Here is a 24,671-nt window from a genome sequence, read left to right on the forward strand (position 1 = left end):
AATTACAACCTTCTTGCTCAAACATCTGCTTCTTGTCAGAAATTCAGTTCTCATAAATAGGTTGTTTTTAATGTATGTTCTGCAATAAATCTGCTGGATGGGACCTGGAGCAACCTGGTCTAGTGGAAGGTGACCCTGCCCGTGGGGAGCTGGATGGACTTTAAGGTGCCTTCCAATCCAAATCATCCCATGATTCTCTGATTCTGTGATGATCATGTCTCCAAACAAGATCCGAAGTACCTTGAGTGCATAAGCAATATCTTTCCATATCTGTTTGTTGAGAGAACATGATGAGATGAACTGTGAATTGTAAGTATTCTTCATTCATTTCTTGAAATTATGCTAGAACAGGTGATATTCCTGAAGGACTGAATTTGAGAAATTAAACTGTTACAAAATTAACATTTCACCTTTTTAAGGTGTGATGTATTTTATCTGACTTCATCGCTGTTTTGTTTTTGATGTGGAGCAGGCAGGGAGGGGAAGGTTTCAATAGCTACAGGCTTTGAGGGACTCTAAAAATACCTTCCTCAACATGTATATACTGAAAAAATAGGAGACTGTGAGCAGTCTATGTGTAACTAAAATTGCTGTATTTGTCCTGTTGAGGAGGCAAGAAGTGCTAAAAACTGTCTCACATTTCTCTTTTCCTCTGAGATTTCTTTTTAGTAATGTGAAAAACTTTCTTCTTCAGGTAAAATACAATTATTTCTGTGATAAATGTAGTTTTGTGGAATGACTACGTGCTGTCTTAGAACTTACAGTTAAATAGCTTTTCTTTTTTCACCTGAATTCTTACAATTTTTGTTAAATAACCTCCCTTTGTTTTAAGAAGCAATGTATATTGATGTGTTAAACATCTCTTTCCTAACTTAATTTGTATGAAACTATGGGAATACATCTTCTGGATGCCTTCAGTCTGTCAGCTGGTTATTGATGTGTTCATTGATGCCTGCAACCAGGGCCAGCCTCCCCCTTGGAGGGCTGTGTGGAGCTCAGCCAACTGAGAGACACCAAACTCAAGGAGGGATTTCCCCTTGACCTGTGCAACTGTCCCCTTTGCCACCTGAGTGACAGTGTGGTGGTTGTGCTGGGACAAAAGATATCTATTCTTCAAGGGGCTGTTTGCAAAGAGCTACAACATCTCACAAGTGTTTAACCCAGGAGCTACCACATCTAAAACTGCACATTTTTCAGAGCAAGTACGTGATGTGCCAGTAACTGCCTGGCCTCTCTGAACTTTGCTCTACTCTTGTTGTAGTGCTTGGTCTGTCCCTTACTGAAAACTTAAATGACAAACAGGTTGGGGCAAAAGGGTCTTTCGTTCTTTGTACTTGGTAAGGTCAGTGCATCCAACCAGGCGCATGTGCCAACACTGTTGTCACCTAGATCTAAACCAGCTACCTCAGGTGTGCGCTGCAGGCAGCAAAGAGCTGATGACATAGGTAAGTTTTGACATGGGGGATCAGAGATTCCTAGGATATCCTGAGTGGGAAGGGACTCACTTGGTCCATGCCACATGCAAGTCTTGAAGCCAAGACTGGGCTGGTTGTGTAAGAAGCTTAAAATGAATGGGTTCTGTGTGAATTCTTGCAGTGGTGATGTCACATGAAGTTTTCAAAAATTCACAGAAAGTTCACATCAACTTGACACCATGAGAACAGGGTGCAAACAATGGAGCCCCCAGGAAAAGAACACCTGAAATCCCTATTTTGTTGACAATTGTTCAAACAGATTCATGCAGAAACTGTAACCTGTGTAAGGCTAAATATTAACTTGGTGGTGGCTGATAGGATGAAAATACAGCCTGAAGTTACCTTAGATTATTATAATGCTAATAAACAGCCCCTCAGGGAAATTTGTCTGTGAATGAGGGTGTAATGAGCTGGATTAAGACATCAGATACACATTAAGAATTAGTGATGGAAGTGTGAGTGACCCGTTTCTGTGTTACCATTTTGTATACAAGCCTGTGCTTGTTTCCCAGGTGTGCCAGCATTGTGAGGGCCCTGGCACCTTGTTCTGCAGAATGGTGATAAAACCCAGTATCCTGACTTGGTGTGTGGGTTGGCTTTTGCACACAGGCTGACAGAACCCTGCTTTAGGGACACCAGCAGTGTGAGGCAGTGAAGGAGAAACTCATCAAACCGCCAGTGTTTGTGAGCTTTATACATTGCACATTTGAATGTGACTCCAAAGGGTGGCTTTTTTGTTTTTAATCTGAGTGTTTAGGAAAATTTTCCATTTATATTCAGAGAACACAATGTTTAATAAAAAACCAGTACTTTCATTGAAAGGGAAATGAATATGTTGCCCTGTCATACCAGAGGCACTTAGAATGACAAAAGTGCAACAAGAAAGGCGTTGTTCAGCAGGCAGGAAGCCGAGGAAACAGGAACCCTGCAGGATGCAAACCACGTCAATGTGGGCTCTGTGGTGTCTGCTCTGTGGCTTACAGGAGCAGGTGCGATGTGTATCCGGGGAGCCTCAGGAGGTGGGATACGTTTGTAGGGTTATGAATACCACAGAGCCTGTTTATGTTTGAGAAGGGTGTACATCAAGGAAAAGCTCTTTCAGAAACATTTCTGAAATGAAGACTGTGATAGAAGTATATGCTTTAAGTCAGTTCACAGCAGTAAACGAACTCTTGGGAGAACGTCGCATCATCTGTGTTGTTTAGCTTTGCAAAAAATTCCTAGCTTAATGTTGTCCTCTATGCTATGAAACCAAACCATTTCACAAAGGTTTTCTGCCACATTTTTCTTGAAAGTTAGGCTGATGTTACAGCTAACAGGGAAATAAAGTTAACACTTCAGAAAAGCCCATCAATTTAAGCAGAGCACAATCAAACCTGAAGTGTTATTTCTTAAAATATTCCTGATAATTATTTCATGATTGGTTTTGACTGTTCAAGTTGATGTCTCTAAAAACCTTTTGCTCCAAGTGTTCACTCATCTTTGGACATTGTACTTCATGTCTTCTCTGAGTTATGACTTTGAAAATGTCTGAGCACAAGAATTGTCAAATTTTCCTGTGGCCTGGAAAGATCTTGCACATGATCACAGTGTGGTCATTCAGTGTTGTCTTTACTGGAGTTTTTCCCAATGTCTACTTCTATCCCAGAGTACTTACAGCAGGGTGTCAGTACTTACTCCTCACTCCTAGAGAGGCTGTGACAGGTCTGTTTGTCTGTGGCACCAGCCGAGCATCTGAAGTTACTCAGCAGTTACTGTTCTCTGCTGAGACTGGAAATGTGGCATGAATAGAAGTTTAGCAGCAGGTGATCCTGAGAGCTGCACAGAGAAGAGATGCTAAGGGTGAAGAAAGTGGTGTGAGCTATTACCTATATTCAGAAATATTCTGCAATATTGAAAGCATCTGATCTATAGCATCATAGAGACATTGATGTTTGCTTGTGATAAAAAGCTTAAAATCTCTCAGGCCTAACTACAGTTTTGTAGTTGATATAACCACCATCAAAGAAATAATTATAATTTAATTTGTATTTGCAGTGCACATTCTAGGATTCTAGGAGAGTCTTGAATTGCCTTTTGTTTTGAAAGACTTCTTACCATTGGAAAAATTTGGAATCACGGAATGGTTTGGGTTGGAAGGGATCTTAAAGCTCATCTTGTTCCACACCCCTGAGCAGGGACATCTTCCACTGTCCCAGGATGCTCCAAGCCCCGTACAACCTGGCCCGGAACACTCCCAGGGATGGGGCAGCCGCAACTGCTCTGGGAAACCTGTGCCAGGGCCTCACCACCCTCACAGGGATCAATTCCTCCCCAATAGCCCATCCATCCCTGCCCTCCGGCAGTGAGAAGCCATTCTCCCTTGTCCTCTCCCTCCGTCCCTTGTCCCAGTCCCGCTCCAGCTCTCCTAGAGCCCCTTCGGGCCCGGGAAGGCATTGCTTCATTGTTGGGTTAGAGGTGCAAATGTCAGTAATAAATTCATTTCACCACTTCCAGCTACTCTAATAATCGCTCTAATGAGAAGGAATAGAACAAATCCGGGGAGAGTTCATAGGAACAAACAGCTGGCAGTAGTATGAAGGACTTTTAACTAAAATGCTATTAAGGATGTCTTCCTAAATAGCTAAGAATTGGGCTACTAAGCCAGTTTTCTTCATTCCCAAACTGGTAAAAGTAGAGGAAAGAAGCAGCAAACTTGTGAAAGAGAAGGTGACAAAACTGAAGCAGACTAAAACTGTCTCTGAAAGTGTACCTTGAGGCCTGCTGGGTGTACATCCTGTTTGACATAACTGAGTAGGAGGGGTTGACACTGTGTGAGGCTTTCGATTTCAGATATATTCATCATGATTTTTAACTTTTTACAACATTATTTTTCAACAATGCTTGATCAAGCTGTTGCTCTTATGCCATGCTGGTTTGTTTTGTGCATAATCACCTTACTCTGATTTTTCAAATATACATTTATGGGCTTTCATGTAGGGTTTTGTATGAGTCAGGCTCTTTTCTTTTCTTTTCTTTTCTTTTCTTTTCTTTTCTTTTCTTTTCTTTTCTTTTCTTTTCTTTTCTTTTCTTTTCTTTTCTTTTCTGTGTGAAAATACTGTTTTCAATGCTGGGACAGACGATGGCACGTTTAGATTATTTGCATTGCTTCTATTTTGTGAATTCCTGAAAATGTTACTTTTTCTTTTACTTAGTTCTTCCCATTCTTACTGTGAGCAGGGGCAGATAAAAAGAAAAAAAAAAACAAACCCAAATGTAAGTATTATTTATGCCTGGAAAATGCCCATGATAACACAGGCTGGCACCAGGAAGGGGTGATAGTCTTCAAGAGAACATACCTGTGTGCACAATGGACTCAAAAAAATCTGCTATAAGAAAGTCTTTGCTAAACTACTGGTACTTCCCATAAGCTTTAAAATTAAGACGTGTCCATTGTGGCAACAATGTACGCGAATGAATTGCGCTCCAGTTAAATTTCTCTGCGGGGTTTTCAATTGGCTCTTTCTAGAGCCGCTTGCAGATTCAGTGGACGTTGCATTTCCTTCCTGTCTTGAATTGCGGTGTAAGGTGGCTGGGAGCTTTTAAAGTCACTGTTACTCAACAGGGTGGCAACATTGTTTTAAGGAATAAGTATGTACACCTTGAGAAAATACATTCTGGGGAGAAATTCCTGCTGTTACTGTTATGGCTAGTTATCCTGAAGGATGTGCTTTGTGTCTCAGATTGGAAATAGTGAAGGTTAAAATATCCAACTTCCCTGTATGCTTTGAGTGCAGCTGCAATGGGTTTGTGTTTAATATTCAGAGAGGAATGCCAGAATCCTACACCCAGATAAAAGATGTGACAGGAGGTGGGGAAAACACTTCTCCTCTTGCACGTGGCCATCAAACTGCAGCAGGTGAGTGATGGGAAAATGCCAGTAAAGGACAGAAATATCCATGGAGATCCCTGAAGACTCGGTCTCAGTGACAGAGGTGAGATATTCAGCTCTTGGTGTGCATTTGAAGTAGAATTTCTTGTATGATTACTGCAGTTAAGAAGATTACCAGGCAGCTGTAAAATCCTGCATGCACTCCGTTGTCTGAGATCATTAACATTTTTAGAAAGGAGCTCTGAAATCAGCTCTTCATTCTGCTGATGTTCATCCCAAGGAAGCTCTGCCACAACATCAGGTCGAAGAGTTGATTTCTTGGGGGTGAGTGCATTTTGGTGATAAAAGAGCAAATGTAATTTCTTACTTGGCTATTTATGTAATCAAAATTCCCACAAAAGTGGATACATTCCTGATAGTTTGATGACCTGTGAAAAAGCAGTCTGGTAATTAATTTCAAAGTGCTGCAAACCCCAAGACAGGGTCTCAAGAATGGGCAAATGTCCAGAGAAGTAGCAAAGTTTGGTTAAAGGGAAAGAATGTTTATCTGTTTTTTTTTTTACTTCTAACATGTCACTTTAATCCTCTCCAGAGACAGTGGGACTTTCTGTAAACAAGGATTTAAAAGAAGGATTCAGGGAGACCCCAGATCCCCTTCCAGTGCCTAAAGGGGCTCCAGGAGAGCTGGAGAGGGATGGGACAAGAGCCTGGAGGGACAGGGCAAGGGGGGATGGCTTCCCACTGCCAGTGGGCAGGGATAGATGGGTTATTAGGAAGGAATTATTCCCTGTGGAAGGTGTCCCTGCCCAGGTGTGTGAAATAAGATGAACTTTAAGCCTTCCAACTCCAACCATTCTGGGATTCTATGATTCTGTGGATTTTTCAGAACTGTATTTCCAGCCCCAGGCACTCCCACTTGACTTCCACAAAGCTCATGTTGCTTTTCGGAACACTCACAGTTGTTATTTATAGAAAAGCTTTTAAGGGAAGTCTCAGATGCTGTAACTGTGGGCTCATTCCAGAGAATCTAAAGCTCAGTTGATCAGCTTCTCACATTTTCTTACTTCAGGTAAAGCAAGATTTCAGAATTATTTAAATAGTTTTTAAACATGTTTTCAATTCTTTGCCTGCTGATGTTTGCTGTTAAAAACCTAACTGCAATGTACTTATTTTTGTGATGGGTTTCCTTTCTCATCTCTTGCACTGACAGATGAACCTGGACTGCAAGATCCCTGTTAGGAAGGTAAGTTGGATGCTTTAGAGACTGTAAGCTGCCAAGAACTCTTTACTGTAGAAATTCTTCTCTGTGAGGGTGGCGAGGCCCTGGCACAGGGTGCCCAGAGGAGCTGTGGCTGCTCCTGGATCCCTGGAAGTGTCCAAGGCCAGGCTGGATGGGGCTTGGAGCACCCTGGGCTAGTGGAAGGTGTCTCTGCCCATGGCAGGAGTGGAATGTGATGGGTTTTAAGGTTCCTCCCAACCCAAACCATTCTGGGATTCAGTGAAACTATAAGGAAATGATGCACAGGTAGAGAAGTGCAGTTAATACCAGTTTGCTGAATGTCCCTGACAGTGGGATACTGAAGATTCTCACTGAAATTAACACTTTTAAACTACTGAGAAATGTATATTACGTTTCATTTATTATTATACTTCTATCATTAGTAACACCAGAAATTGTGTTGATGTTGCTCAGATTTAAGTGAAGGGATTCATCAAAGTGAGATGAGCATAGAACCATAGAAAATCCTGAGTTGGAATGAACCCACAGGGACCATCAGTCCAGCTCTGGCCCTGCCCAGGACACCCCAACAATCCCACCCTGAGCATCCCTGAGAGCGTTGTCCAAACGCTCCTGGAGCTCTGGCAGCCTCGGGGCTGGGACCATTCCCTGGGGAGCCTGGGCAGTGCCCCAGCAGCCTCGGGGGGAAGAACCTTTCCCTGAGCTCCATCCCAACCCCCTGACATGAGAGTCCTGGTTAATTTGGTTCTTCACACTGACAGTGAGGGGTTGTGGTGTCCCACCAAATGAGAGTCCCACTGTCTATAAATGAAATGCTACATGTCCTCAGTGTTTCTCTGTGCCATGGACTTGTCTGTCCCATTTTTACTGCCTATGTGGAAAACCACAGATTTTATTGTAGCACATAAAATTTTACAGTGCGTGACTCAAGCCTTCTCCCATCCTGTTTGCTCAGTTGTTCTTGGTTTGATATGCAGCAGGAAAGGTCATTTACATGAAATTACTTTTTTTTCATTAACAGTTGCAATTTTCTTGACTGTGCAATGAGAGCATTTACTTTCTTGATCAATATCAAAGAAGAAAACATTAAAATCCTACAGTTACTCATGTTAAATATGATGAAAGGGAACTCAGTTTGAGATAAAATTAAAATTGCAGTAGTCAGTCTTGCCTGAAACCTCTGTGGCTCAGGGCAGAAGGTTGATGAAGAAGGCTTCAGCTTGGACACCAAATTCTCGGTTTCGTATTTTCAAAGGCACTGGCTACTGCAGCTTTAGGTGGGGTTTTGCAATATAAGCCTAATTTCTGTGTATGGTGTAGTGGTGGTGATGAACTTCTAAATAACTTAAAATTCCATCTTCCATAGTGTGTGGGAAGAACTGCAGATTTCTGTATATTTCCTTCATATAGCTGCCTTCATTTCTGTTAGGTTGTTACCATTTTATCTCCTTCTCCTGGCATGGTTTAAAAATTATGGCTTTGAGGGGGAAAAAAGATAATCAGGGCACTTGAAATCTCAAAAGAATACATTTGATGCACACAGTAAAAAGAAGAGACACGTAGAAGAGCAGAGGGTGAAGGAGGTGGAAAAAAGGGCCAAAAAGAGATGCTGCATGATAATTATATTGCATGTATGAAATAATGTTCATATGATTGCAATTTTTGCCTGTAAGAAGTTCTGGGTCAGTCCGATATCTTGCATTTTAAATAATCCATTGCAGGTAGTTTTGTTGTACTATAATTCTCCAAATTTGTATAACCCCTGATGGACAGTGGAACCATGTGGGGGTCAGTCTCTTTCCCAGGCAACAAATGACGAGATGAGAGGAAACGGCCTCAGATTGCAGCAGGGGAGGTCTGGGTTGTATATTGGGGAAAACTTCTTGGAAATAGTGGTCAGGCACTAGCACAAGCTGCCCAGGGCAGTGGTGGAGTCACCATCCCTGGAAGTGTTCAAACAATGTATGGCTGTCACACTTGGGGACATTGGTTAGTGGTAAACATGGAGGTGGTGCTGGGCTGATGGTTGGACTTGATCATCCTGGAGGTCTTTTCCCACCTTAATGATTCTGTTATTCTGTGATTCTGTAATCACTACAGAAATTGCACCGTTGTGTAAGAGTTGAGTTGCCTGTAGCAACAGTTCCTTTCCTTCTGTTATGTTTCCTTCCCTCCTACTCCTTGCTCTAGAAGAAACTCTTCCCACAGCAAAACATATAGAGAGATATATTAAAGAAAAAAAAAAAAAAAGACGTAAATCCCACACACACTCTGGTATCATGTGTATTCTTTAAATATTTTATCACTTTAGATTTCTGCCCTCTGGCCTGAAGTACCTGAAGCTGGCAGGTTTTGTTGTGTGGGTTTGGGGTTTTCCCCCACCCTTTGGAGCAGGGATCCTGGGCTTCAGGGGCTGCTGTTTGGGAGCAGCAGTGTACAGCATGGTACAGACATATGGAGACATTTCCTTCTCGGTGGTTTTCAACAAAGTTGACCAAGCTGTAACACGGCTTTGGTGCTGTCATAGTGATACCTGGAAAAAAGTGCAATAGAGAGAACCAGAGCTGGACAGTTAGGTTTTTGGATGTGACACTACCAGACAGCAAGAGAGTTGCCCCAGGCTTCACCTTCATGTATTTGTTGAAGGCTGGGAGAGCTGGGGCAGCTCACCTGGGGAAGGGAAGGCTCAGAGCCCCGTCCAGTGCCTAAAGGGGCTCCAAGAGAGCTGGAGAGGGTCTTGGGACAAGGGATGGAGGGTCAGGACAAGGGGGAATGGCTTCCCCTGCCAGAGGGCAGGGTTAGATGGGAAGGAGTTCTTGGCTTCTAGCTTGCCTGTGGCTGTCCCATCCCTGGACAGAGATTGGACAGGGCTTGGAGCAACCGGGTCTAGTGGAAGGTGTCCCTGCCCGTGGCAGGGGGTGAGACTGGATAACCTTTAAGGTCCCTCCTCTCCGAAGCCATTGTGGAATGATGTGATTCTTCATTTAAAGTTCTGTTTCAAATCACTCTTCGCAGTCCTTCAGGCTTTTTGGAGTATTTTAAATGGCTTTTTAAAATTGACTGAAAAACATTGTTTCTGCATTATTGTGAAATAAGGCTGTTTCTTCTTTAAGTACATTTCTGGGAGGTGTAAAGAAAGTTCTGTTATGCATTGTTTTATAGAATCAGAATCCCAGAATGGATGGGCTGGAAGGGACCTTAAAGCTCATCCATTCCACCCCCTGGACAGGAACATCTTTCACTATCCCAGGTTGCTCCAAGCCCTATCCAACCTGGCCTTGGACACATCCAGGGAGGAGCAGCCACAGCTGCTCTGGGCAGCTTGCGCCAGGGCCTCAACACCCTCACAACCAAAAATATTTCTTCCTAATGCCCTATCAAAACCCACCTTTGTTCAGTTTAATGCCTTTCCCCCTTGTCCCATCACTACATGGCCACTGTATGAACTAACCCAGTGCAGCATGTTCTGAGCTCCGATGGAACTGGTGCTGTACCCCCTGTACACGTAGTGCTACCATAACCTTGTGCCTTGATTGTGATCTTTGTTTTGCCATCCAGTTATCATCCTCTTTTATTGGTAAATCAGAAAGATTGGGAAGTGTTGAAATATCATGAGCACTTTCTACCCTGACCTTAGTCAGGTCAAAAGAGGATGAAAAAGTTCATCTGCTGCAAAAATTATTTCCTCATTAGAAATTAGGAAGTAAAGCCATTGGATACTGCCCCAAGTGCTGCTACTAATGGGAGCCAAGTTATGATACCAGATACTAAAGATTTTAACTGATGGAGCAGTCCCCATTCAGGGCAAGTGACACAGATGCCTGAAAAAAACAGGAACCAGATATGAGACAAGCCTCTGAATGCTTCATGTTCCCCTCAGACAGACGCAACACACCAGCATGGACGCTGCAGCCATGGCCTGATGTGTCCCCATAAAACAGCTGCTCTGACATTGGGTCTGGGTGTCACCAACTCACATGTTCAGCTGCAGCTGAGCAGCTTCCACTTGTCCATTGTGCATGCCCAGGCTCTGCTTTCTTGCTGGGGCAGAGATTTGGGTGTTTTTATTTGTTCTGCACAGGTTTAGGGAAAATACCTCTTCTGTCAACACTGTTCCATGGGGCTGCTGGGGGCAGAGGGGGAATTGCTCCTAGAGGCATCAGGATGGTGATGCAGAGAGAAAGATGCAGGTATGCCTGAACCAGTGCTAGGCACAACCACTCACAGAAGGGTGAGTTTAAGGCATCACCTAAAGCTTATTCAGGCTGAAAGACCCTTTCAAATGATCCTCTCTGCAGATGAACCTGCAGAGCTGCCTCCAACTCTGTGGCCCCCGATACCAGAAGGACGTGAAGCTGCTGGAGTGAGTCCAGAGGAGGCCACAAAGGCGTTCCAAGGACTGGAGCCCCTCTGCTCTGGAGTCAGGCTGGGAGAGCTGGGGGTGTTCATCTGGAGAAGGGAAGGCTCCAGGGAGAGCTCAGAGCCCCTTGCAGGGCCTGAAGGGGCTCCAGGAGAGGGACTGGGGCAAGGGGTGGAGGGACAGGACGAGGGGGGATGGCTTCCAACTGCCAGGGGGCCGGGTTAGATGGGATATTGGGAAGGAATTGATCCCTGTGAGGGTGGTGAGACCCTGGCACAGGTTTCCCAGAGCAGCTGTGCCTGCCCCATCCCTGGGAGTATTCCGGGCCAGGTTGGATGAGGCTTGGAGCACCCTGGGCTAGTGGAAGATGTCCCTGCCCATGGCAGGGGTTTACAAAGGAATGCTATTCAAGGTCTCTTCCAAAACCAACCATTTTGGAATTCTGTGATTCTGTATTTCTGGGTGGAAATATAAATCTTTGCTGTGATAAAACATGTTTTAACTCAGTGACTTTTCCCTTTAAATGCTGGAGACTGGATGTCAAAGATATGTCTGCTCTTGTGACTTATTGCCATTTTCTGGTTCCCTTTTTGAAGATTTGAAATGCAGGGCAGACTCCTCAGGCTGGAAGGTACATTTCTGGTGAATCCAATAGTGTTGTCCAAGAGGACTGCAAAGGGTTGAGTTGGCTAAAGAGCCTGTGGGACTGGGACTGCTAATGCCCAGATCTTGCTGAGATGACAGGAGCTGTTTTTTTTGTACAAAATGTGTGCTGTTCCTGATGAATATTGTTGCCCATCTCTTCACCTCCAAACTCTGCTCCTTTGAATAACTTTGATTTTGCCAGGAATGGCACTGATCAGTAGGATGTTGAGCCTCACTCTCCCTGGCCCAAATGCAGGATGCCAGGAGGAAGACTGGTGGGTAGGCAAAGCCTCAGCCCAGAATGTGAGACAAATGTTCCCATACTATTGCCCATTTATTCAGTGACTTGGGAAGGGCTGCGCAGTGCTGATATTTTGGCTCTGTAGCTTTTGGAGGGACCCAGGCACACAGTGGTTCAGCTGTACCCACTAAGCTGGGCAGTGTCTTTGCTGCACCAGAGAAGGGAGAAAGCAGTGCTGAGGTTCTGTGTGTTAAAGGCTCAGGCTTTGGCTGGGTGGCATGCACCAGGGACAAAAGGGACACCAGCTCAGGCAGAAGCATGTGGGAATCTCTGCTGGCTGTGCAGCAGGACAGGGAAAGCCAATTTATTACACCTGAGGGAGTGGTTCCCTCTGTGTGACGCCGAATTCTTCAGCCCGTGGTCATGCCTGTAACGATGGCTGGATGTGGCAAAACCCATTTCTGTTAGTCACAGGGAGCCTTGTGCAGATCCTGGGAGTGCAGTGCAGAGCTGTAAGGATGAACTCACATGTTTATTCTCCAGTCTGAACAGACTGGGATCCATCCTCACAAATATAGGGAATAATGCAAGGAGTGCTCCTGGAGAAACCTGCCCCAAGGATCCTATGAACAGTCTGGCTTGAATGGCTTGGGGAAGTTGTTTGTGGATGAAAAGATATAACCAGGACCTGAAAGTACCAGCTAGTTTGGATTAGTTTTCTTCTACACTGCCTTTGTCCTTGAATTGCCAATGTTTTCTGAAGGTTTAAACACCATTTAATTAGAAAAAAAATTTAAAGTACACCCAAAAAGATCCCAAGATCCCTGAATGAAGTCTGGTGTTTGCCTACAACAGCATTTTCTTCTTTTTCACCATTTTGCTCAGAATATTGGAAATGCTGAACATTAGCGCAGAACTGGTGCCTGGTTTTCTGGCTGGGATGAACTGCAGAGGCGGTTATTCCCTCCCAACTCGTGGATGCTGCAGGATACAGATAAGCTGCTTCTCTTCGACAGTGGTACTCATTTAAAGGTCTCTCTGCCATTGCCTGTCCCAACCCACGATGCCTCTGGATTGTCACCCCCAGAGAAACAGCAAAGAGTGGCCGTGCTCTGGGATCAACCTGCTCTGAGGCTCACTGAATCGATGTTGAGGCAAGATTACACTTGGGGATCCCTGGTCCCAGCACTCCCTCTCCTGAGACTCAGCCTCCCTGGAGAGCTGTTTCCACCACAGGCACCCACTCAATTGTCACTGCTCTGGCCAGGCCAGCAGTGGTGACAGCAACTGTCCCTATTTGCAGGGGGGTACTGATTCCCCCACAGTGCCACAGGGGACAAGATCTGGTGAGCTCCAGTTCTCTCCTAGTGAGGGTGTGTAACTGTGCCCTCAAAGGGCAGAAGTTGCTCTTAGTGTTGTCAAATAATGAGTCATTTCTGATGGAAGTTTGAGGGCGCAGGCGGTGCCTGCACAGGGACCGCCCGGACGCTGCATCACAGCCTCACCAGCAGAGAAATCAGGAAATTGCGCCCTGGCTCTGTCTGGAAGCTACCCTTGAATGTAGTGTTTGGCTCTGTGTAGGAAAGAGGCTCTCCAGGAGTTCAGGAATCCAAGTTCAGACTCAGCTGTGAGCTTCCCCTGACATCGCTGCCCCCAGCCACACATGGCCACCGCTGAGGTAAGAGCGAGATTCGAGAGGCACTGAGGGCAGATGAGGTGTCCTCCCGTCCCCTCTGTCAGCAGAGAAGGACGGGCACAGTGCTGAGGCTGGTAGGCAGTGGGGGGAATGCCCGGGTGCCACCGGTTTTCCAGCAGAGCAGCTTTACCTGCCCTTTGTCCAAGTGACACACAGTGCAGCTGGGTGTTTGTGTTCCGGAGGGGAGTGCACAGCGTGTCGGCTCCATTGCACCCAGAGGTGCAGCCTCTGCAGGCAGTGTCCCCTCCTGTCACAGTGCTGTCAGGTCTGGCACCTTCTCAGCTGGAGTAACTCCGTGCACTGGAAATAAGCTTGAGCTCTCCAGTCCAGGGTTGGGACAGCTCTACCAACCCCCACTATGGTTCTGTGCTTCTCAACCTCATTGCAGTTACTCGGGTTTGCCAGTACACAAAATAAAGAACAGCCCCAAAACAAAGAAGGGGGCAAATATCTCCTCTCAGGCTTTCTGCCTGCATGCTCTGCTTGTGGGAACATTCATTCCAATGATGGGAAACTCATGGATCAAACACCTCCAGGAACAAAGAACTGCTTTAGAACAAGGCATGTGAGTGTCACCAGGAGGGAGGTGATTCACTGCTGACCATGCTGGTGCTTGGGTGAGGCACTGGCTGGTGTCCAGGCTCTGCCAGCAGCAGGTGTCCATGTGGGGGGGTGTGTCCATCACCCCAAGCCCCAGGACCAGCTGGGCAGAGGAGAAGCTCTTCCCTTTGGTACTCAAGTGGAGGATCTGTCCCTTCCCAGCGCCAACTGCTGTCTGCACGCAGGGGCAGGACTGACCGAACAGTTGCTGCTTTTCACCCAGAATTTCTGTCCTGGAGCAGCAGAAAATGAAGGACAGTTATCCGAGCTGCCATCAGCCCTCCTGGTTCAGCCAGAATGTCCCTCCTTAGCCCAGGACATACCACAGCAGGGATATGGAGCCAACTCTGTTCTGAAGGTCTGTGTTCATGAGGTCCTCACCATCCTGGAAGTGATCTGAGCTGCACCTAGTCACAGCAGCCTGGGTGTGTCTGCTGGGGAACAGTGGCTGCCTTTGCAGCCCCAACTTCACCAAGACAATATGTGTGCCACGGATGGGCTGCAAGTAGAGAGGATGGCAGTGCTGGCTATCAATGGCTTCTGGTAGAGACAAAACTGCTGCCTTCTGATACTAACCTTGTAGCAGCTGCAATTGTCCCTGTTTTGTTGTTGTGGATATGGGCTGGCATAACCAGATAGTCCTGAGATCCGCACTGCTACAGAGACAAGTTTACCACCAGTGATGCAGAGCAGTGATTGTGACTCACCTTCCAAAGGAGTAAAGTCATCTCTGCTCCAAGGAGCTCATCCCACAGTGTGGGCAGCAGGGGAGGGCGGGATTCTGCCTCTCTGCTCTGCTCTGATTAGACCCCAGCTGCAGAGCTGCCTCCAGCTCTGAGACCCCCAACATCAGGAGGACGTGGAGCTGCTGGAGTCCAGAGGAGGGCACAGATGCTCCAAGGGCTGGAGCCCCCCTGCTCTGGAGCCAGACTGGAAGAGCTGAGGCTGTTAACCTGGAGAAGGCTTAAGAGAGACCTCAGAGCCCCTTGCAGGGCCTGAAGGGGCTCCAGGAGACTTGGAGAGGGACTGGGGACAAGGGAGGGAGGGACAGGGCGCAGGGAATGGCTTCCACTGCCAGGAGGCAGGGATAAATGGGATACTGGGAAGAAATTCTTCCCTGTGAGGGTGGTGAGGCCCTGGCACAGGGTGCCCAGAGAAGCTCGGGCTGCCCCTGGATCCCTGGCAGTGTCCAAGGCCAGGTTGGACAGGGCTTGGAGCAACCTTGGGTTACTGGAAGGTGTCCCTGCCCGTGGCAGGGAGTTGAATGAGATGGAGTTTAAGGTCCCTTCCAAACCATACCATTCCCTGATTCTATGATCCTCCCAAGGAGATGACAGTGGGGATGAAGGACTCCAGGAGGAAAAGATCCGCAGTTTTAAATTGCAAAGCTATCATATGCATCCCAGCATGACCAGTTGGTGTCAAGGGCAGCAGAGGGACATTGTGCAATCATCCCACAGCCAGTGCATGTGACAGTCCCACCTCAGCCCATCGTCACCCGTCTGCGTCCCTGCTGCCAGGCAGCCCACGCATCAGCCCTGCTGCATCCCATATCATCAGGGCCATGGCTGGTGCCTCTCAGGGCCCTGGTGACGCAGAACTCCTGAAAGAGGAGGTGAAAAAGCAAGTTCCTGATAAAACCACATTATTCCCTCACAGCTGTGGTGCTGGGCTCCTGCTGTGCCAGCAGAGCTGGTGGGAGCTGGGGCCCCTCTTTGGTGGCAGAGGCAGAGAGCGGGGCTGCTGGGTCCTGCTCCCATCCATGTGTGGGACAGGAGTGTCCCCAGGACACAGCTGGCACAGGCAGAATTTGCAGCCTTTTCCTCCATCCCATGGTGCAAGGCTGCGTGAGGGACAGGAGCTGCACGGGCCAGGGGAGCCTATGGGACAGCAGCAATGGCCTGGGACAGCAGCCATGACCTGGGACAAGCCAGCTCAGCCCCCTTCCTCCACAGCCCCTTTGGTTTCTTCTCCAGGTGGCATCAGGAGAGGACAGGGAGTCCCTGATGTGCTGATTGTTGGCCATGTCTGGGGTGAGCGGGGCTGCACAGGGACACCAGCAATGCCAGCTGACACCAGGGGACATGTGCCCCCAGGACCGAAGTGGGGTGGAGGAGGGCTCATGCCCAGTGCCCCTGATCCTCAGCCAGGATTTCAGATGGTCCTTGGGGCTGGCCCTGGTGCCTGTGGGAAGCAGAGGGGTCCAGCTCTCTCTGTCCCTACTGACATTGCTTTCTCCTTGCAGAAGCACTGGCCCCCCGGGACACAGTGTGTCACCAAGCATGACCACACCAAGCCCAAGCCCCGGGAGCTGGCCTTCCGCAAGGGTGACATGGTCACCATCATCGAGGCCGTGGAGGTGAGACCTATGGGTGCTCAGGTACACACTGCGCTGAGAGGGCATGGATGGAATGGGACTCCAGTGCCGTCAGCTCAGCTGCCAGAGCCAGTCCCTTCCTTCCCTGAGGGATCCCCCCTTCCTTCCCTTGTTCTGAGACCCTCTTGTCCCCAGGGCAAAGGCTGGTACCATGCCAGGCACAACGAGACGGGGCAGGAGGGGCTGCTGGCAGCCAGTGCATTGCGGGAGCGTGGGGCCATCCGCGCCGACCCCAAGCTCAGCCTGATGCCGTGAGTATAGCTGAGGTGACTTGGGGGAGGGGGGGGACCCAGCTGAGCCCCTGGGAGCTGCAACAGCAGATGAGTCCAGTGTGCTCCCCCCATCCACGTTTTGGGTGGGCAGCTGTGGACAGAGCATCCTGTAACCATGCTGTGGCCATGGAGGGATTTGCTGGGTACAAAAGCCAGTACCTGGGTTTAAGGAACCCTAGTTGTGCCCACCCAGCTTGGATGGATCCCATGAAGAGGGGTTTCATGCAGTAGGGTGTGTGCAGCTTTGGCAGGGGCTCCGCTTTCCCCATCGCACTGCTGCCCCTGGGGGAAGCTCCCTGGCTCATCTCCCTCTCCAATTCCCCTCTCCTCAGCTGGTTCCACGGGAAGATCTCAGGGGTGGAGGCAGTGCAGGAGCTGCAGCCCCCTGAGGACGGGCTGTTCCTGGTGCGTGAGTCTGTCCGGCACCCCGGTGATTACGTGCTGTGCGTGAGCTTTGGCAAGGAGGTGATCCACTACCGTGTGGTGCACGAGGAGAACACGCTCAGCATCGACAGCCAGCAGTACTTCTCTAACCTCATTGACATGATTGAGGTGAGACCCCCCAGGCAGACGGTCCCACCAGTGTCAGAGAAGGGCAAGGACCTCACGGGCTCACACAGAGGCAGGTCCTTGTCCTGTTCTGTGTGGTTTTCATTGCTGTTTGTTACCTGATGTAATTCTCTATCCCCTTCAGAGGCTTGTAGTTCTCACTCAGTTTGGGGTGCAATGAGTGGATCTGGGATATCCCAAGGATGTCTCTGCAAGCCAGCTCTGCCAGCTGCAGTCCCAGTCCTCAGCCAAGGGCCACACTACCCCTATCCCTGCTTATTCAGTGCTTCACGTAGCAGAAAGACCCTGGTGGCCTCTGTTGTCCCTGGACTTTGAGGCATTTTGCTGTGTGTCCCTCCACTCAAAGCCCCTCTCACCTGATGACCTTACACGGCTCCTGGCTGTTGCGTGAGCTCTCACTCTTCCAGTGAGCTTTTCCTGGTGGTCCATTCCTCACCCTCTCTCCTCTCCAGGGAGTTGCACTCTGGTGTTCTCTTTTTATACACAACTTTTGGGTGCCTCCTTTCCCTTCTCAGCTGCCCCAACCCCACTTTAAAACTCTGAAGGTTTGTCCTGGCCCATCCTATCTTGTCCCATCCTGTCCCATCCTGTCTGGCTTCTTCTGCTCCCATCGCCTCTGCAAACTGCCCTCAGCTGCTGCAGCACCTGCTGGGGGTTCAACCACACCAGTAGCATCCCATATCCCCTGTGATCCATCGTGGTGTTCCTCTGGCTGTGACCAGAGGGGAGCAAGGCTGAGACATGGGCTGCCCTCGAGGGTGGTGATGGTGCAGTCTCATGGACCATCGCAAAGCTGTTCCCTGGACTCACACCTTGAGCCTGAGAGTAAAACCTGGCATCACCTCCATCTGTTTATCCCTTGGCAGCATTACATGAAGGAGCAGGGAGCCATCTGCACCAAGCTGGTGAAGCCTAAACCAAAATCTGGGATGAAGTCAGCTGAGGAGGAGTTGGCCAAAGGTAGGGGATGGTGGGAGAGGGCTGTGGTCTGCATTTTAGGGACAAGACCCCCCTGGTAGCCCCTGCAAACCTGCCCTTGTGCCCATGCCCAGCTGGCTGGTTGCTGAACCTGAAGTACCTCACACTGGGAGACCGCATTGGGCAAGGAGAGTTCGGAGGTAGGTGAGAGGATGGGGCTGGATGTTCCCCAGGTGCAGCTTCCCCAGATGTCACCACCTGATCCCCCTCCCCATCTCGTGGCATGCGGGGTGCAGGAGGCCTGGGGTGCAGGAGGCCGGGTGTGGGGCTCAGCCTGACTCTCCCATGCTCTCCCAGATGTCCTGCAGGGCGAGTACATGGGGCAGAGGGTGGCTGTGAAGAACATCAAGTGCGATGTGACTGCCCAGGCCTTCCTCGCTGAAACAGCTGCCATGACGTGAGTGCTCCGTGGAGGTGTGACCCTGCCCTGCCCATGGCCTGGGATGGGAAGGCACCTCCTTGACTCAGATACCCTCCATTACAGGAAGGTCCGGCACAAAAACCTCGTGTGTTTGCTGGGAGTGATCCTGCACAACGGCCTCTACATTGTCATGGAGTTCATGAGCAAGGTGAGAGCACCTGGCTGCTCCTCAGCCAGTGGGACCTATCACCACTTAGATTTGGGGATTCAGCCTCTAGGCTGAGTCATCACAGATGCCAGGCCACTGCAGCACCTGCAGAAGGCAGAGTCTCCTGGCAGCCCCATCCTGTTGGTCCTGACTCATTTTGTCCTTCTCTGTCAGGGCAACCTGGTGAACTTCCTGCGCACGCGGGGCCGGGCGCTCGTCCCGACCCAGCAGCTCCTCCTGTTTGCCCTGTAAGTCCCTCTCTCTCCTCTGGGCTGGGATCCAGGGTTCTGCATCCCTCTGTGCAGCCCCAGGGGACACATGGTGACACGGCTCTGTCTCACTCGGTTGTGGCAGGGATGTGGCTCAAGGCATGGACTACCTTGAGTCCAAGAAGCTGGTGCACCGGGACCTGGCTGCCCGCAACATCCTCATCTCCGAGGAGAACGTGGCCAAAGTGAGCGACTTCGGCTTGGCCCGAGTCAACCCCAAGGGTGCAGATGCCACACTGCTCCCTGTGAAGTGGACAGCACCAGAGGCCCTGAAACACAATGTGAGTGACAGTGAGAGGGAAGGGGCTGGCCAGGGGGTCCTTCCAAAGCATCTCACCCCCTTGGGTTGCCCCTGCTTGTTCCCATTCCCACTGACCCACCCCAGCCCCACAGTGGCCTCTGGCACAGTCAGCCCTGCATCTCCCCAAATTCTGTCTCTGTCCTGAGCAGGCCTGCAGTGGGAATTGGGGCAGGATGATGGGACTGGGGGGTGCTCACACTCTGGGGAGCTGAGGGGGGGCAGGGGGCAGTCACTGTCCTCTGTCTTGCCCTCGGAAAGCAAGGGGGACCCAGCACAGCCCTCAGATGGCTTCAACCTCCCCCTCTCCTGCCACCACAGAAATTTTCCTCCAAGTCAGATGTGTGGAGCTACGGAATCCTTCTGTGGGAAACCTTTTCCTTTGGAAGGGCACCCTACCCCAAGCTGGTGAGCACTGTGCTGGGGAATGCCACAGGTTACACCCCACTGGCACTAATGGGACAGGGACATCCCACTGCTCCCTGACAAGAGCAGGGAAGGGAGTTGCCAGCTGGCTTCTCCATCCTGGCAGGCCCTGAAGGAGGTGACGGAGCTGCTGGAGCAGGGATACCGCATGGACCCCCCCGAGGGCTGCCCTCCCACCGTCTATGCCCTGATGAAGAGCTGCTGGGAGTTGGAGCCAGGCAAGCGCCCGTCCTTCAAAAAACTTACAGAGAAGCTGCAGAAGGAGCTGAAGCACCTGAGGGACATTTAACTCCCATCCTGCTACCAGGACCCAGGACCTGAAGCCCCTAGACCCTCCAGGGTTGGGAGTGGTAGGGCAATAGGGGCCAGGACCAGGATGGCCTGTGGTGCTTCTCTCTCCCTGTGGGAGATGGGGCAGCAGCCTCCCTCTATCCCAGCATGGTCTTTCTACCCACCACACAGCCCAGAGAAGGTTGCCATGGGATTGATCTACCCTGACCCACCGGAGTGGGGATTGCAGACCCCAAGGGAGCCATGCCCACTACCCCTGTGCTCAGCCCCAGGAGCGGATGCTGCCTGTGGGGTCCCTTCAAGCTGCAACTCCCAGTGATGGGAGACAGGACTGGACATCTCCACTCACAGGAGGATGAGACCTCATGCTGACTCAGCCCTGCCCCAGTGTCCAGCCCCACAGGGGGATGCCAGCACAGCCAGCTAAACCACATGGATTTGGGCTTTTTGATTAAACCAAAGAAATTAGTTCAATAGCATCTTTAAGCCTCTGGGGTGAAATTAGGCCTATCTGTCACTTGGGGCCTGACAAATTCCAGTGAAAGGCTTTGGGGGGGCCAGGAGCTCTGGCCCGTGGAGCTCCCCATGCCATCCAACCCCTCTCCCATCGGGTCTCTGTGCAGCAGGGGATTATGCTTTAATCAGAGGCTGTATGGGAATTGCTTTCATATAGATTATGGGCACGGGGCACATCCCCGGCAGTGGGGAGCCCCCGGCCCTGCAGGCTCCCAAGCAATCTCGAGTCTCAGTGGAGCAGGGATTAGCGGGGCCATGAGGCTGCTGCACGGGTGGATGCGCGCCCACCACTGCCTCATCTGCCACCAGTCCTTTGACCCTCGATTGGGTTATTTCAGCTAATCCTCTTGTGTCTCCTCTGTGCTGACTTCCTGAACCCCCAGTCCCCCTGTGTGTGTGGTTGTGGGTGCCCATGGCATGGGGCTCTCCTGAGGACTTGCCCCAGCCCAATGGGTGCTGCCCCAATTTGTAATGGGGGATATTTCAGCCTGACCCAGTGTGTGCTGCAGTTCAATGATTCCTTCCACCTCCCCATCACCCTGATATGGCAGCACCTGCTGTCCCCCTGCACAGCCGCTGTCCCCTGCAAGCACCCTTGGGTGGAGCGAAGGGAAGGTCTTTCCACCCTGGCGGTGGCTTCCCCTCCTAATGCCTTAATCCGCGCCTGATCCGCAGTGCCCCTGGGGCTGGTCCCACTGACCTTGCAGGCACTGTAACCCGGTGGGCACCTTGGGGCAAGAGCTGCCACCACCACCCACCATGGCCTCCTTCTTCATGGTTGCCCTGAAGAGCTTCCAGGGGGGCAAGGACGAGTCACCCAAGGGGGCCCCCAAGGATGACAAGGCAGCTGCGCTGTCCAACGGCATGGCCCGCGAGGAGTTTGAGGAGTACCAGCGGCAGCTGCTGGAGGAGAAGTAAGGCTTTGCTGGGGCTCAGTGGGTCACTAGGGTCCCCCAGCACACCAGAATCAGGATCTCACCTGCTGTGGGCTTTCCCCAAGGCGGCACAGGACAGGGACAGGGAGGCAGCTGGGGCAAGAGACAGTGCAGAGCAGGTGCCCTTCAGTGTGTCTCTCTCCCAGCATGGGAGGTCCATGGAGGGGCTGGCACAGGGCTGTGACAGCACCTTTGTGCACCACAGGCGACAAGGGGAACCCCCAGGTGTCAGAGCCCCAGGATGGTTCCACCCCAGCACCCTTGGAGCCAAGGGATGGGGGGTCAGCATGGGATTGGATTAAGGTCCCACCTCCCCAGGACTGGGTGCTGTGGCAACCCAGCGGCTCAGCACCAGGAAGATGAGAGGCTGCAGAAAGAGCAAGTCCTTGCAATGGGCGCCTTCATCAAGCACCTCTGAATCTGGGTGCTGAGCCCAGTGGACAGGATGTGGCTCCTGCTCCCAGATCCCCACTTCAGACTTTCTCCCTCCTTTCCTAGACCTGCTCTGCAGGAGGGTCAGGGTGATGTCAAGGTGGTCCTGGGGGGCTCAGTGGGGTAGGGGTGATTGTGTGGCACCTGCTGCAGGATAGAGCGGGACAAGGTGTTTGCACAGAGGAAGGCAGAACGGGCCACGGTGCGGATGCACCTGCGGGACAAGTACCACCTGGCCCAGGTAAGAACCAGCCTGTCTGCGGACCTGGGGGGTTCCCCTTGACCCTACATCACCCGGAACAGCCCCAGTGTTCCCAGTGGGCTGCCGTGCTCCCCTGGATGGGAGGGATTCCTGAAGAGGGCAGCAGACGGCCACTGTCTCCATCTGACTATCTGCCACCCACTGTCCATCCAGCGTCCGAGTCTGGCACTGGACAGTCCTGGAATCCCCCCGTGTCCCCAGCACACTGGGTCCGGGTGTTCTCTGTTCCCCGTTCCCCGCTCCACCGTGGTCGGCACCGTGTCTGTCCCCACCCGAACCCTCTCCCGCCCGCGTTTAGGACGAGAGGGACGACGCCCAGGTGCACGTGGCCGGAGGTGCGGTGGAGCTGCCGCAGGACCTGGCAGCGATGGTGCACAGCGAGAAGGAGGAGGAGGATGGCAGCGCCGGGGCCTTGGCCTTCCTGGCGAAGCTGCGGGACGTGGAGCTGCCGGCGCTGCGGGACCGCGCGCTGGGCGGCGTGGACCAGGTGAAGGAGAAGTGCGCCCTGATGTAGCACCGCCCCGCGGCAGGTGACACCGGCAGCCCCTGCCCCCGGGAGCCACGGAATGCGGAGGCTCTGGGTGCCTGTACTTGGGGTGCGGGTCCCACTACACGTTAGGCGTGGGTTTTCTTCCCCAAACCATTCCCAGTTGCTTTCCCAGGGTGTTCAGGGGTGCAGAATGCCTGGGTCCCCTCCAGCCGCTATAGTCAGGTCCCTCTCGTGGTGCTCCTGGTGTGACCCCCATATGGGGCAGGTCCCAGACACTGTTACCCCCCTCACCAGCCCTGGCACCGTGCACCATTTGGCTCAATAAATACAGCATTTGCCAGAACCATTCTGGTCGTCCCACCATATCCCGCACCCACGCACTCCCTGTCCTGATTAGTGAGGGGACACGATGACTGCGCTGGAGCCGGGCTGTCCCATGTCCCCTGAGCCACCAACCAGCCCAGGATGCTTGGCCAACGCGTCCGTCCCCCGCTTCTGCAACAGCCCCCACCGGGACCCAGTGATCACTCTGGCTATCCCTTGGGGACAGCACCGGGAGGGGTTGTGGAGCATTTACTCCCGTGCTCGAGCATCCCCTGGCAGTGCGGGCATCAGGGACATCCCTTTGGCTGGGCCAGGGTGCCCAGCTGCATCTTGCCCGGTAGGGACTCTGTCCTGGGCGCTTGGCAGCAGCGCTGGCTTAAATGCCGCCGCGCCGGAAGGCCGGGGGCTGCTGAGATCACTAATACCTGCCTATTTTAGCGAAGTCTAATCTTCCTGAGTCGCCTGTCCCCGAGGACTAAGCTCGCTGAACCCGTGTGAAATGTACGGCCAGCGCTGGCCCCAGCGGCACCTCCCGCCGGAGCCGGAGCCGCCGGGAATCACGCTGTGTGTGCATGAAAGGAAGGACGCGCTGAGCCGCCTCCGTCCTCCCCACGCCGCTGCCATCTGCTCCGGAAAGGCTGCGGGGACGGGCCTGCCCGGGCTGCCCACGGCCGCGGTGCCCGGGCTGGGAGGGGGAGGCCGGATCCAGCGCAGGTGGGCTGGGAGCTGTGTCACCGAGCTCAGCGCTGTCACCAGAGCCATCGGGCTCAGCCGCCGCTGAGGAGCTGGAGCACACAGAGCAAGGAGGTCTCTGGATGCACGAGGTGCTGACTTCCCCCCCTGGAACTCCGCCGGGTACCAGTCCAGGGGCTGGTGGCTGCTGGAGCATCCCAGGGAGCGTGAGACAGTCTCGTCTGGGCCTGACACGGGGGAGGCTCCTCATGTTTGGTAGCCCCACTGTCCCTGCTGTCCTCATCATCCCTGATGTCTCTGCTATTCCCATCCCCGTTCACCAGCTTTTCTTCAGAACTTAGGAACTTAGGCCCCTCACAGGGTAGTGGCAGCTGTGACGCCCAGCACAACGCTGATCCCACCCCACATCGCTGCTCTCCCGAGGGTTGGGCTCGCCACCAAGTGCCAGAGCCGGGAGGGCACTGAGGTCCCCAACGAGCTCTGTCACCACCACCTCAGTCCTCCATCCCTGCTCCACATTAGGGCCTCATCCTGCCCTGATGGGCAGTCCTCTCCCAGTATTCCCAGTGGGCCTGCATGGGGGCTCCCGGCACCAGCTGGGATTCGGGTCAGGACCCTCCGCCAGGTCTCCTTGGCTAATCGTCCTGCCCCCCCGCCCTCCCCATGCTGCCACCTGCCTCTCGCTCAGCACCCTTTTGGGTCACCCCTGCTGCCTCCCCGCCTGCCCAAGGCCTCTTAATGAACTAAAAAAGTGATAAATCCCCGGCCGAGCTGGTCACGTGAGGCCGGTGGCCCCCGGCCGTCCCCCGGCCCGACCCCCGCCTCCGGCCCCACCACCCCA

At 51.7% G+C, this 24,671-nt stretch overlaps 2 protein-coding genes across 8 annotated transcripts; both read left to right on the top strand.

Annotated features, from left to right (window-relative positions):
* The first annotated feature begins 287 nt into the window (after nt 1-287).
* On the top strand, nt 288-20,657 carry MATK (megakaryocyte-associated tyrosine kinase). Of its 7 annotated transcripts, none has more exons than XM_066205621.1 (13): nt 288-309; nt 6,557-6,589; nt 16,374-16,487; nt 16,641-16,756; nt 17,110-17,329; nt 18,214-18,307; nt 18,400-18,465; nt 18,623-18,722; nt 18,810-18,894; nt 19,069-19,142; nt 19,249-19,444; nt 19,783-19,869; nt 19,994-20,657. In XM_066205621.1, exons 2-13 carry the CDS (start codon nt 6,557-6,559, stop codon nt 20,174-20,176), a joined length of 1,368 nt encoding a protein of 455 aa, XP_066061718.1. In that variant the 5' UTR covers nt 288-309; the 3' UTR covers nt 20,177-20,657. The 7 variants fall into 7 exon arrangements, with proteins under 7 accessions (XP_066061718.1, XP_066061717.1, XP_066061716.1 ...); XM_066205620.1 differs by lacking the exon at nt 288-309 and adding an exon at nt 5,559-5,670; XM_066205619.1 differs by lacking the exon at nt 288-309 and adding an exon at nt 6,354-6,415.
* Nucleotides 20,658-20,742: 85 nt separating this feature from the next.
* Nucleotides 20,743-23,293, top strand: LOC136302240 (complexin-3-like). Its single transcript, XM_066205626.1, has 3 exons — nt 20,743-21,608; nt 22,215-22,302; nt 22,622-23,293. The coding sequence occupies exons 1-3, from the start codon at nt 21,454-21,456 to the stop codon at nt 22,835-22,837; spliced, it is 459 nt and encodes a 152-aa protein (XP_066061723.1). The 5' UTR covers nt 20,743-21,453; the 3' UTR covers nt 22,838-23,293.
* Nucleotides 23,294-24,671: the final 1,378 nt, after the last annotated feature.

This window comes from Chamaea fasciata, unplaced genomic scaffold, assembly GCF_029207755.1.
Source record: "Chamaea fasciata isolate MVZ Bird 193981 ecotype frontalis unplaced genomic scaffold, bChaFas1.0.hap1 SCAF_28, whole genome shotgun sequence".
NCBI classification, from domain to species: Eukaryota; Metazoa; Chordata; class Aves; order Passeriformes; family Sylviidae; genus Chamaea; species Chamaea fasciata.

Bases quoted from the DNA above. Each gene is read 5' to 3' on its own strand.
- MATK (XM_066205621.1), top strand. From the start codon at position 6,557: ATGAACCTGGACTGCAAGATCCCTGTTAGGAAG. The intron at 16,488-16,640 runs GTGAGACCTATG...TCTTGTCCCCAG, and splicing joins CCATCATCGAGGCCGTGGAG to GGCAAAGGCTGGTACCATGC. The intron at 17,330-18,213 runs GTGAGACCCCCC...ATCCCTTGGCAG, and splicing joins ACCTCATTGACATGATTGAG to CATTACATGAAGGAGCAGGG.
- LOC136302240 (XM_066205626.1), top strand. From the start codon at position 21,454: ATGGCCTCCTTCTTCATGGTTGCCCTGAAGAGCTTCCAGGGGGGCAAG. The intron at 21,609-22,214 runs GTAAGGCTTTGC...CACCTGCTGCAG, and splicing joins CGGCAGCTGCTGGAGGAGAA to GATAGAGCGGGACAAGGTGT. The intron at 22,303-22,621 runs GTAAGAACCAGC...GCCCGCGTTTAG, and splicing joins ACAAGTACCACCTGGCCCAG to GACGAGAGGGACGACGCCCA.